The following is a 12,619-nucleotide window of genomic DNA, read 5'->3' on the forward strand; positions in this document are numbered from 1 at the left end:
GTCCCTCTCCCAGACTATTAAAGACTGTTAATAGGATAGTAAAAAGACAGCTGCTGGCCATAAAATCAGCCCATTCCTTAGTTCCTTAGAGAACAGCAACTAGATCCCTCCAAGGTCAGAGAGAAAACGGTGTCCGTCCCAGGTCACACCAGGTGTGTCCACCTAGCTGGGGTTCTCAGTTATCTCCTCTACGATCAACTGTACCTAGAATGGTCTTTGCAAAATACCAGAGTGATTTAATTCCTTGACATTAGTTGAGAAGGAGAGGTTCCAGTTTATAAGGGTTTCTGGTCCTTGAAATCATTTGTTTCCGGGGTGATGAGATCCAGTGTGAAGGTTAAGCTGAGGCTGCCAAAGCAGTGAAATCACCCCCTAACCTGTGGAGTCTGAGTCACCTCTTCCAGTAGGGGAATAATCGGTCCTGATTACCCGCCAAAAGCGGCAGCGAGGTGCATCCGTGAGGGCAAACCACCTAGTACTTCTCCCTCTGCTGTGAAGAGCTGATTCAGGACCTCAACTCTTCCTGTACACAGGGTGGAAGGCCCCAGACTTGCAGCTGTTGCTGAGGAGAGAGGGAGCAGTTTCTGCCAACTGGAGGGACACTAGGGCAGGGGTGATCATTTTTGCCAAGAAGGGCACTCGGGTGTCTTGGCAGAAGGGCTGTCCTGATTTGTGTGTACATTTTCAGAAGCACTTGACTCTGGACCAAATTCTCTCAGCTGTGCTAAAGCTGGGGCAATGGATGGGAAATGCTTATTGGCCAGGCTGACTAGGAGCTCCAACAGAGGGTGCTGGGGCTCAGCCAGGAGCGTCCCTTCAGCTGGCAAGTTGAGCTTTCAGTCATGGTCAGAGGGAGTGTGTCATAATTCTAATTCTCACAGGGCTCTCCAGAAGCCGCTTATCCATCTATTTTGAAGTTTCTGCTTGCTGGAATTTTTGGTTCAAATGGGGAACGAGTGGTGATGATGCAGAACATCTTACCTGGCTCAAAGAATGAGAAAAAGTAGCTCAGCAGGGATCAAGGATTTTACTACAATTACACAGACAGGCCCATAACCAAACGGGGGCCAGAAGATACCATTTCATTCAACCCTGGACTTACCTACAATTTATCAATTCCTGCTGCTGTGATGGTTCCTCTGATCCTTGTCTACTAATAAAGCAAGCACAGGCACTTGTGAAGGGCAGGAAAACCAGTCACCGCTCACTGAGCTGAACACCTAGTTGCCTTGGGCAGGTTTACTAACACACGACAGGAGCCTTAGTTGCCAGTGTCAGTGCTTTTCCTCATTCAAAGGAAAGGTCACTGAAGTTACTCCTCAGAGTTGCACCTGCGAAGAGGGAGAGTTTCTTCTAAGTGCTGAAAACAGGAGAACTGGGTATTTTTCTCCAGTAAGCTAATAGTTTCCCCTTAGTTTCAGAAGAGGTAACTGAGGCTCGGGAAACTCTTCCTGGCATGCAGCTTGTGAGTGGGGTTTCCTGAGGGACCAGGACTAGGCCTTCTGCCTCCTCATGCAGTGCTCTTATCATGACTTCCCCCGCAAATAACTTGATGCAGAGCATGTGGCAGGGTCTCAGCCCTTAATTTGTGTTATTATTTTTAAAATCTTTATTTTTAAAATTATTTTTGGCTGCACTGGGTCTTCGGTGCTATCTGTGGGCTTGCTCTAGTTGCAGTGAGCAGGGGCTACTCTTCATGGCGGTGCACAGGCTTCTCACTGCAGTGGCTGCTCAGGTTGCACACGGCCTTCAGTAGTTGCTGCACGTGGGCTCAGCAGTTGTGGTTCACGGGCTCGGCTGACCCACGGCATGTAGGAATCTTCCTGGACCAGGAATCGAACCTGTGCCCCCCTACATTGGCAGGCGAATTCTTAATCATTGCACCAAAGGGAAGACCTGTATTATTTTTTTTGAAAGATAATTTATGGGATTTCCCTGGCAGTCCAGTTTAGTGCTTTCACTGCAATAGCCCGGGTTTAATCCCTGCTAGGGGAACTAAGGTCCTGCAAGCCAATGTAAGTAATAACAATAAAAAGGTAATTCATTACAGATATAAACAAAAGTTTAATATGCATATCTTTGTAAGATCATATAAATAAGTGAACAAATCATGAAAAAACTCGTCAGAAACAACATCCCATTTAGAAAAGATGGTCCCATTTTACTTACTATCGCTGCTACACTGTTCAGGCCTCCATCATCACTGTGTGGACTATGACCAGCTTGTCAGCTAGAGCCTTTGATGAAACTGATATTTAAATTTACATGTGGGTAGGTGGTAAGTTTCGGAGAAGGCAATGGCACCCCACTCCAGTACTCTTGCCTGGAGACTCCCATGGACGGAGGAGCCTGGTGGGCTGCAGTCCATGGGGTCGCTAATAGTCGGACACGACTGAGCGACTTCACTTTCACTTTTCACTTTCATGCATTGGAGAAGGAAATGGCAACCCACTCCAGTGTTCTTGCCTGGAGAATCCCAGGGATGGCAGAGCCCGGTGGGCTGCCGTCTATGGGGTCGCACAGAGTTGGACACGACTGAAACGACTTAGCAGCAGCAGCAGCAGGTGGTAAGTTTAAGACTATCTCTGCTAAGGTTGACTGACAACATAGATCTGGAATAAGATTTCTTCCTTTATAGAGAAAACAGTTACTACTCTAAAATTTGCCACAGCAAGGACCAGAAAGGGTTCTCTAGAGGCTTTCACTTTTTCCATTCCTAACCAACGTTCACCTACAGAGAGAGGTTCTAATGGACGGAGTAAGGATTCCAGGGAGCACAGGCAGCCCCAGAGTGTATTTGTACTTTCAGACCCTGGTTATGTCTGCTTCAGGCCTGTCCCCTAGGTCTCCAGGTTATGTCCAAGGCAGCCAGTTGCAATGGAGGAGTAGTCCCAAGAGCCAGTAAGTCACGAAGTAGCCTAGAACGCATCGTGTGACCAGAGAACAAGTTTTCCAGTTGTACAAGAGTCCCATGATAGAGTTTCTGGGGCCCTTTTGTCCTGGTGGAGGGTCCCCTGCAGGAGGCTTCCCAGGCACAGCCTCTAGGGATTTCAGCAGCGGTTCTTGATCCAGAAGCAAGTGAGCTGAAAACCAGTACACAATAGGAGTGGAGGAGCATAAAAACCTGGTGAGAACCTGGAATCATAAGAGGGGGAAAATCCACACATTTATTGGAATGTCACTGTCTCAAATGGGATAAGGCTGGGACCTCCCTGCTTCTGGGTAAACTATAGCTCCCAGACTAGGAATGTATTGTACTGGAAAAGATATTCATTCAGCAGAGCTTAGTATCTGCCTTATAAAGCTGTGTATAACACCAGCCAGGTGACTGAAATGTTACAAGTAAACATAGCTACAGACTAATTACCACAATAATGGGCCAATCAATACTAAAAACTCCATGGGGTCTACTTTTAGCCCAGGACCAGGACTCTAAACTCTCGGCTGGGGACCTCCCTGGTGGTCCAGTGGTTAAGACTCAGTGCTTCAAATGCAGGGGGCCTGGGTTCGATCCCTGGTCAGGGAACTAGATCCCACATGCCACAACTAAAGATCCCGAGTGCTGCAACTCACACCTGATGCAGCCAAATAAACAAATAAATATTAAGCTCTAGGCTGCCCCTGGGGCTTTGGGAACCTGAAGCGGTTCTCTCATGTCCTGGGGATAGTAAAGCAGAAGGAAAGGGGCAGGGAATCCTGTGGTTCAACACGGCCCCTCTGGGGGAGTCCAAAGCCAGGTCTCCAAATGGTCTCCCTCATCTCTGGAAACTCTAAGCTTTGCTGGCATTCACTCCAGTAGCTAACCTGGCTACAAACACAGAATGCTACTTTCTATTTCCCCTGTGCCTCTTATTCATATAGCTTGGAGAACTTTAAAGACAGCCAATGTGCACCTCCAAGAAGCAGAAACTGCTGAAGAATGACCAGTATGGAGACCAAAAGACTTCCCCGGAGTCATGCTGACCTGAGGTCACAACCAGGAACAAAAACAATCGGACATACAATCAAACCCTTCCCATCTCTCTCCATCCTCACCACTGACCGAATACTGCACAAGACGTCCCCTCCAAACACAAAGCCCCTGCCAGAGCTCAGAGTACCTCAGAAAGCTGGCATTCAAGGAGACATTCCAGGTACAGCTGTATGTTAGAGGAAGGTCCCAGAGGCATCCTCTGTGCTCATCCCTATAACTCAGTCAGATCAGGTCCTTTTAGGACTCTCACCCATGCCCTTCCATCTGCCAGAGTGCTCATCCTCTGCTTCTTAAATGGAATTCCTTCTTACTCTTCAGGACCCAGCCTACACATGACACCCTCCTCGCCTCCTTGGACAGCTGACTACTGTTTCCTCTGTGCTTCCACAATGCTTTATCTCAAAAGGATCTCCTCTTCCATTCTGCTATACTGTGCTTTTACCTTTTACTTGTTAAATGTCTGCCTCTCCATTTTGACCACAAGACCCACTAGGGCAGCAACCTTATCTTATTCATGTTCCACCCTTAGTGGTCTGACCCAGGGACTCACAATAAAAACACCCCCAAATAGTAGTTGAATGAATGAATTAGGTACAGGTCACTCAAACGGAAGAAGTCAGCTGTCTTGCCTGTTCCTGACCAGCGGGTGTGGCCTGTGTTCACACCTCTTCCCAGCCAGGAGTCCACCTCACCTGAACATGCATGCACAGACTGCCAAACAGCAGCAGCGCTGCAGCATGGACCAGGTACACAAACACCCGAGGACTGAGGAATCCAGGTTCAGGCTTCTCCAGGGTCTTTTTGTTCTTGCTCCTTTGCATCCCAAGTGTAAGGAAGAGCCAAGGGTGGGTGGTCACGTATGTCCAAGTTGCCCAGGCAACCAATATAGCCATCGGTGCAGCCAGTAGAAAATTGGGCACCTGCTTGAGTTCAAAGTATCTCAAAAAGCCAACATTCCAATAGACATCCTGGATGTAGCTGTATATTAGGGGAAGTCCCCAGGAGCACCAAGGTGGCTTGTTTCCCTCTGCAGTTCGGTAGCCCTGGTCTACAGCTAATTGCAGCAAGGGCTGAGGAATGGGGTGGGCTGAGCCTGGCAGACAGAACTGGGTATAGGCGTAATACTGAAAGAGGGCAAAGGGAAGGCCGAGTGTGAACACTGACAGGAACACAGAGCCCATCAGCTTCAAGAGCTGTCTCAGAGCATTGTGCACCATGAGAGATGAGAAAAAGCCCTGGCACTGAGAATGTATGAGGAAGCCAATGTTGACTAGCCCATTGGAGCGTACACCAGTGGCCATGGCAAAAAGGAGTCCACTAGTCCAGCTGTGGCCCCTTTCCAGCTGCCCCATGGCGCTGAATGTCAGGAGAGCAAATAAAGCTTCTGAGTAACCAGCAGTCAGGAAGACATTGGCGGGGCTGAGGCAGAAGAGCAGTGCTCCATAAGAGGCCTGGCGGGGACAGCGCAAAACCAAACAGCCCAGGTCATGAAGTGCAAGTGCAGCCAGCGCGGAAAACAAGGAATTGAGCAGTGCTACTGAGATGAGCAGGCAACTCCGTAGGTTCAGTAACCCCCACAGGGGTCTCAGCAATTCAGCCCCAAGCAACAGGACCAGGGGGAAACCAGGGAAGAAGGCAAAGTTGTGCTCATACAGGTAGCCGTGCTCGGCAATGAACAGGAAGTGTTCAGCGTCCCAGTGAGATAGGCCACCCAGAAGACCTTCCACGAGTTGGTCTGCAGAGCCAGAGGGGGCGAGGCGAGGAGGAGAGAAGGCTTCTGCACGATGGTCTGGGATGATGGCATTGAAGACAGCCTGTGGGATAAAGAAGAACTAGTACTTTGGTTGAGCAAGTGGAAGAACTACCATTTAATAAAATGAGGAAGAAAAGACACGTTGGGGAAGAATCACGAGTTCAGTTTGAAGTAGACGTTCCAGTGTAGCGGTCAATGAGGCAGTGATATATATGAATCTTGAGGGTGAGGAGAACCATCAAGGGTGGAGATATAAATTCGGAAGTCGTAAGTGGATGGATAGTATTAAAAAGTGTAGACTGAATGATATCACCCAGGGAAGAAGTGCAGATACAGAAAAGAAGAGCTCTGAAGATTGGGTCCTGGACATGCCATATTTAGAGGCCCAAAGAGAGCGAGGCTCCAGCAATAACGGTAAAGAAGGAAGGGTCAGTGAGGTAGGGAGGAATCAGAAGAGCACAGTGTCATAGAACCAAGCAAAGCAAAGGAGTGATCGGCTCTGTTAAATGTGGTTGACAGGTCAAGTAAGATGGGAACTGAAACTGACCACTGGATTTAGCAATCCAGTGAAGGTCACCAGTGACTATGACGAGAGCTATTTCACTGAAGTGGAGGAGAGAGAAGACTGCCTAGACTGGGTTCAACAGAGAAAGGGAGAAGGGAAACAGTAGATACAGACAACTATTTGGAGGATTTTTGCTGTAAAGGGGAGCAGAGATGGGATAATAGGTGAATGACATTGTGGGGTCAAGAGAAATCTTTTTTTTTAAGTGGGAGGCGTTTGTTTGCCAACGGGAATAATCCAGCAGAATGGAAACCACTGTGTACGCGAGTGAGAAAGGGAAGCGTTGGTGGAGCAAGCAGAAGGGCATGGAATCTGCTACAGAAGTGGAGGAGCTGACCTTAGTTTAGAGAGGACAGACAGTTCACCCCGCCTTCAGCAGTGAAGGTGCAGAGGTGCAGAGGTAGGTTTGTGGATGGCTGTGGAGGAAGTATTCAGAAGGTTGCTTCTTATTGCTTCTATTCTTCTGAATTTTCATTCAGGAAAACAAGCTAGAGAAAAGGTGCTAGAGACTTGAGGAAGTAAGAAAAATGTGTAAAGTAAGTAATTTCTGACCCCAGTTCTCAAAATAGCCTGTGCACTGGATTTTCAAATACAAGATGCCTGGGTTTCTCCTCTGCTCCACAACATTGATTTAACCAGTATGGGGTACAGCCTGGGCATTTAGGTTGTTTTTAGCTCTCCCAGGTGATTCTGATAGGCAGAAAAATTTAGAGAATACGTAGGGACTGGACCAGGGAAATACACTAAGATTGCCAGGCAGCACTAAGGACTCACTTGGGTTAATGGTATTGAATTTAAAGAGAGACTAGTTAACAGAGTTGTATGCTTTTCTCTGAGCAGATGCAGGCGCAGAGTACACATGGAATTGAATTTAATCAAGGTTGGGCTTTTGTCTTGTGATTAACACAGGAAGAAGGGAGCAACTGAGTTGTACATGTATGCATTGTAGACCATGGACTCTAAGCTGGGTAAGAAGGGCAGCTGAAGCCACGAGGTGAGTGAGGGACAGGGAACACAGCTAGAATCAATGGCTAAGTCCTGAGGGAGTAAACTGCAAAGACAGGAGATAGTGGTTAGATGTATAGTGGTTAGCTGTATCAGCTTTATTAATATTGAAACCACCAAGAAACATACAGTAATGCTGGAAAGAGCAAGAGTGAATCAGGAGCTAAAACCTTCAAGGAATGAGGAAGAATGAGCTGTCACTAGCAGAGATAACAGAAACAATGAGGGGTAACTGGGGATATAACCTGATGGCAGGAGTTTTAAAGCTGCCAGTGGGGAAGGGGAGGACAACGAAATAGTATTATTATTAAATGTGTTTTTCCCCATTAGACTTCCTCTTAAGAGGAAAGAGATCATGACTTTTTATACTCCCACCTAGCAATTCTTTGAACAGAGCAGGAACTTAATAAAATTTGGTGGCTGAGTGAACAGCACAGAGGAAACATGCTTGTTTCCAAATCACCTGAATTAGAACCCCCGCTTCCTGGTACCCTATCCCAGGTGCCATGCAGTCACAGCACTGCTTCCTTAGTTCTGCCAGTCACTCAGTTGATGCTGGTTCAAAGCCATCATCAAGTCAGTTTTCCCAAGCCTGGCCACAGGAGTACAACCTCATTTTTAAGGCTCTTTCCTTTTTTGGTCAATTTCTTTACTAGGCCACTTTGAACAGTGAAACAAGTGGGACAGGACTGACAGTCACAGGGAACAGTCCTTGGCTCCAAGCTGAAGACGCTTTTAACTAAACCTGGGACCTAGCAGAGCCTGTTACGCCACATATAGTTGGGGAGGAGAGCGGAAAGGAGTTTTCCACAAAGGAACCAGCTATGAGCCTGAGATAATGTGCTTGTGATGAAAGGCACACAGAATATGTTGACAGAACATCCCTAGGCTGCTGACGTACATTCAACAATAATAGATACTGTGGACCTACAAGCAGTGGGTACTGTGCTAGGCACCATATATAGTTCATATATACCTGAAATCGGATTAAAATATCTATCAAGGGCAGCCATGGAAGGGAAAGGGAGTTGCAAAATGCACTGGAGGTTGTGTGTGGGTGAGACAGGAAGGGGACACAGCTAGGGAAAGAGCAGAAGACACTGATGACTAAACAGATAAACACAGATGGTCGCAGGACAGTGCCCCCTCTCTTTCACTCAACGGACTGATACTGTGCTCAGCCTCCTGGTTGGGGACCCAGGGTAAAGGCATCAGGTTACAGAACATCACGGTCTGGTGGAAAGATCACTAGCCCAGGGGTAAGGAAACCTGGGGTATGATCTTGGCCCTTTTCTAACTTGTCTTGTGACTTTAAGGAAGCCATTGAAGCTTTCTGGGCCTCAGCCATTTCATGTGTATAATAAGAGATTAATAGATCATTTCTAAGAGTCTGTCCACTTTTCAGCTATGTGGTCTAGGTCTCTAGAGTTCTTACCACGTGGAGGGGCACATCTGGGAAACCGAAAGATGAGGCCTATTCTTAGCATCTAGCTCAGTCATGTGGCAACGGCATGTTCGGGACAAAAGATCAGAGACTGACCTGCAGCACCAGAGTCAGGACACGGCAGCTGACTGCAAACCCCAGGACCTCCTTCCGGGATGGGTCCAGGGGCCACATCCTCTCACCACCAGGAACTCAGGGGGCCTGCTGCCAGGGCTGAGCTCCCTCAGGCTTCTAAACACAAAATCCAAGGAGGAAATGTCACACATGGGCAGAAAGTAAATTCTTGAAAGCGTTCTTCATAGAAACACCCTCCTGCTTCAGCATTATTATGGCAAACTTAACCACCTAACCTCCTAGATGAAGAAAAAGCATCTTAAAGGCAGATGGGACTGCCTCCCATCACTCTGAAGCACTGTATTCTTGTAGGAAAGTTCCACATTTCCTCTAGGCAGGAAGCTGGAAAGCTAAGCTCACAGAAAACCTTTAAAAGCCTGTTGAGAGCCCCCGTGCGGGAACTAAAGGCCTGGGTTCAAGTCCTGACTTTCTCATCCATAAGTTTTCATTTTGTTCTTTTCAGCTTCAGTTCTCTAGGTGTAAGTGAGATTGGACTCTTTTTGTCTGTTTCATGAAATTGTCATGATGGTGAAATGGGCTGAAGTGTGAAAAAAGCACTACCAAATCTACACTGCGGTTTCTATTATTTGGTGTGTGCCCTTTCCCTCTTGCCCAGAATAATACACTAGGTCCCAAACCAGAGTCCCAAAAGTGGGGCATAGAACTGAACTGGAAGACCATAATGACTACACACTCTAGTTAAGCTCTCTGATGTGTATTCAGTTGGTCTGTTAAATTAAGTGGAGAAGGAAAAGAAAACCACCACTCAGCAGGACTTCAGCCAGCTCATATTGCTAAAACAAACTGAGAGGGACGACAAAGTCGACTACTACAGATGGAGAAACTGTTATTTCCCATCTCTTCATTGGAATGGCAGCAATGTATAAACAACTGCAAAGCCATTCTGAGGGAAGGACTGCACTTAATGGCTTTTTTTTTTTGTTTTTTTAAACACAATTCCTTGGGTTCACAGAAGTAGCAATGGCTCTTACAGAACCAGTCAGAAATCAGAAGGGAGGGCAGGAGCATCAGAGGCAGCTCATCAACTTGGGGTGAAGAACTAACCCTAAAGGAAAAATATTGTACTTAAACTGAGAAATTAAGAGGGAGGGCTGGAACACTTTCCTAACACCAAACCTTTAAGTATCACTTGTTTCTGGAATTCTGTGACCCTCACTAGACTATGTGATATGCTCTCATTACCCTCTCCCTTGTCGTCTTTACAGTTATTGCTTATTTAAGTTGTTTATGAGAGCAGGGGTTTTGTCTATCTTGTTCCCAACCACCCTTCCAGGGCCTCGCATTACACACAGGCACATTAAACCTGTGTTCTGATTCAGTGGAAGTGGCAGGAACTGGATATGGCTTCACCAGTTCACTGGCTCTGGAAACAAAATCTCTGCTCCAAGTACTCCTCCCACCATATCTCACGTTGAGAGCAAAACAAAGTCATAGAAGCCACAGGAAAACACAATTTTTGCAGAAGCAACAGTTCTCTTTCTTCAGCACAAGGGGGCGCCTGTTGATTACTCCATCACCAGGAGGCCTGGAGGAAGGGAGGGGCCACCAACGCCACACCGGTTTGCTCATCAAAATTCAGTTCAAAGGCAAGCTTTCGAAATCCCCAGAGAACAGCGGTAGTTTGTGAATCTACCTAACATTGCCAGTATCTGACTCGCTGAATCGAGAGGAATCGTAGAAACAAGAACAGCCAAACTTACACGGCCGCTGGTTCTTTATCCTAGGATGAATTCACTTTTTCCCTTCCTTCACTTCCTATCCACATGCAGAAGAGTCGGGAACAGAAAAGCACATAACCCACCTCTGCCTCTTCACCAGGCTTCCATTCTTCCTTTCGTCTCTCGAGACTCAAGCTCTAGACCCAGCGAGCACACAAGACGTGTAGCCTACACTTAGTTTGCAGGCAAACCAAGTAAAAACAAGAATAAAGCCAGTGAGCTCTCCCTCTCAGCTAATTGCGGCCCTCACTTCCCAACAACCCCTTTACGAAAGCAGACTCTGAACTGGCAGGACACGTACAGAGCAACTAGTTTTACTCTTTTCCCTTGAGATAAATATGCCCCAGGGAAGTCAGTAATAAAAACTCTCCAGAGTTTTTACACAGAGAGCTCATTAGACCCTGTGTAATTACCATCGCCATTTTACAGATGTGGAAACTGAGGCTCACTAGATCAAGTGGCACACCCAAGGATATATTTAAGGAGAATGTCTTTTTTTTTTTTTTCTGTCTGAAACATCAGTCTTTTCCACCAGCCCTCACTCCTGCCAAAGCGGATGCGCTCTTTCAGAGCCAGGATCTCCCAACTCCAAGCTCAGTACTTGTCAGATGACAGCGCATGCTCTTGTATGCTTAGGGCAGGGAGGGTCCCATCTGAGCAGACAGGAAAACCTGTTGAATCTGAGCCCTGGACCCTTTGGGTAAGACTAACATCCTCGGGGGCGAGGGGTGTTGTTCGGACCCAGGGTCCCCGGGACCAGAGGCCTTGCTGGCCGCCGGCTTCAGGGGCCGCTTTCTGCCGCCCACCCGGGTCCGAAGCCCTTTCCAGCCGTTTCCTTTTCGACAAGAGTCCCAAGCAGAGATTGGGCATCTCTTCTCTCCAAAGGGCCACGGCTCAGGGGTTACTCCGGAGGGGGCCGGCGACGCCTGGCCCGGCCTACGACCGGAAGGCAGGGGAGGGCGAGAGGCTGTAAAGGAAGGGGCGGCACTGGGAGGCCGCTATGGCGGAGGGGGCGGGGCTCCTCGCTTCTCGGCGGCCTCCGCCTCATTTCCCTCGGCCTCCGTTTGACGACTTCCCTCCCCCACCCTCAAAACTCCTAGGCTCCGAAGCTGGCGCCGGATCCCCAGCGCCGGCGGGTCTCAACCTCCCAGGCGGGGTCCGAACCTTAGCTCCTCCATCCGGGCCTCCGAGCGGGCGCGCCTGCGCACTGGCTCCGCGGATGGCGGCCCCGCCCCGCTCCTGCCGGGAGTCGGAGCTGCCCCGCCCCCTCCGCAGCCGCCATGTTGATTCCGGGAGAGCGGGGCGGGGACGGCATAGCCCCTCGACTCAGCGCCCCTCTGCCTTGGCCCCTGCCAGCCTTGGTGACACCTGAGGAGTCCCCGCTCCGCCAGCCCCTTCCCCCCGCCTTCAGTTAGTCCTCCAGGGCTGCTGTCTTAGCGTCGGTGCTCTTGGCCCAGTTCGAACCACCCCTCAAACATCCATAAGTTCCCTTGAGGGCCGAGGCCCTCGGAGTTGGGGGCTGCCCTGCGGCCCTTTCACTGAAGCCAGAGCCGCATTTTCCCTCCTATCAGGCAAGAACAGCTCAGGACAGGTTCTGGCACACAATAGCTGTAGTTTGAGTAGAAAGAAAAGCCTTCTTGGGGTTTCTGTGGCCAGCAGCGGCACCCCGCATCTTGGGTGTGAAGAAAGTGGGGGTTCCCCCGGACTTTCCCCTCCTCCGGCTACTAGGGACCTTCTGTCCTGCTTCAGTCCTCAGCCCCAAGTCAGGTGGCTAATGAGGGTGGTGAAGGAAACTTAAGAGAACGCCCCCCACGACTCCTTTCTCCTTCACTGAAGCCGTTTCTCTCGTAGGAAGTGGGGCCAAAAAAGAAGAAAAAAGAAGCTAACTCAACAAAACCGTCTGTTAGGGAGGAGCGGCCAGTTGGTACCCCTGTAACGGAAACTGTTAGAACAACTTTGCACCCTCCTTAGAGGAAACAGATAATAAATCCTTCTCCGTTGGTGGATTTCTCGTTTCTCAGGATTC

At 48.7% G+C, this 12,619-nt stretch overlaps 1 protein-coding gene across 5 annotated transcripts; it reads right to left on the minus strand.

Moving 5' to 3' along the window:
- Positions 1–2,040: 2,040 nt before the first annotated feature.
- PIGV (phosphatidylinositol glycan anchor biosynthesis class V) lies at positions 2,041–11,802 on the minus strand. Of its 5 annotated transcripts, none has more exons than XM_010802568.4 (5): positions 11,400–11,802; positions 10,677–10,761; positions 8,837–8,971; positions 4,666–5,787; positions 2,041–3,135 (listed from the first exon to the last, which is right to left on the minus strand). In XM_010802568.4, the coding sequence occupies exons 3-5, from the start codon at positions 8,912–8,914 to the stop codon at positions 2,854–2,856; spliced, it is 1,482 nt and encodes a 493-aa protein (XP_010800870.1). In that variant the 5' UTR covers positions 8,915–8,971; positions 10,677–10,761; positions 11,400–11,802; the 3' UTR covers positions 2,041–2,853. The 5 variants fall into 5 exon arrangements, with proteins under 5 accessions (XP_010800870.1, XP_024857488.1, XP_059730504.1 ...); XM_025001720.2 differs by having other exon boundaries at positions 11,305–11,802; XM_059874521.1 differs by having other exon boundaries at positions 10,677–10,766; positions 11,305–11,802.
- Between the last annotated feature and the right edge of the window lie 817 nt (positions 11,803–12,619).

Source organism: Bos taurus, chromosome 2, assembly GCF_002263795.3.
Source record: "Bos taurus isolate L1 Dominette 01449 registration number 42190680 breed Hereford chromosome 2, ARS-UCD2.0, whole genome shotgun sequence".
Classification (NCBI taxonomy): Eukaryota; Metazoa; Chordata; class Mammalia; order Artiodactyla; family Bovidae; genus Bos; species Bos taurus.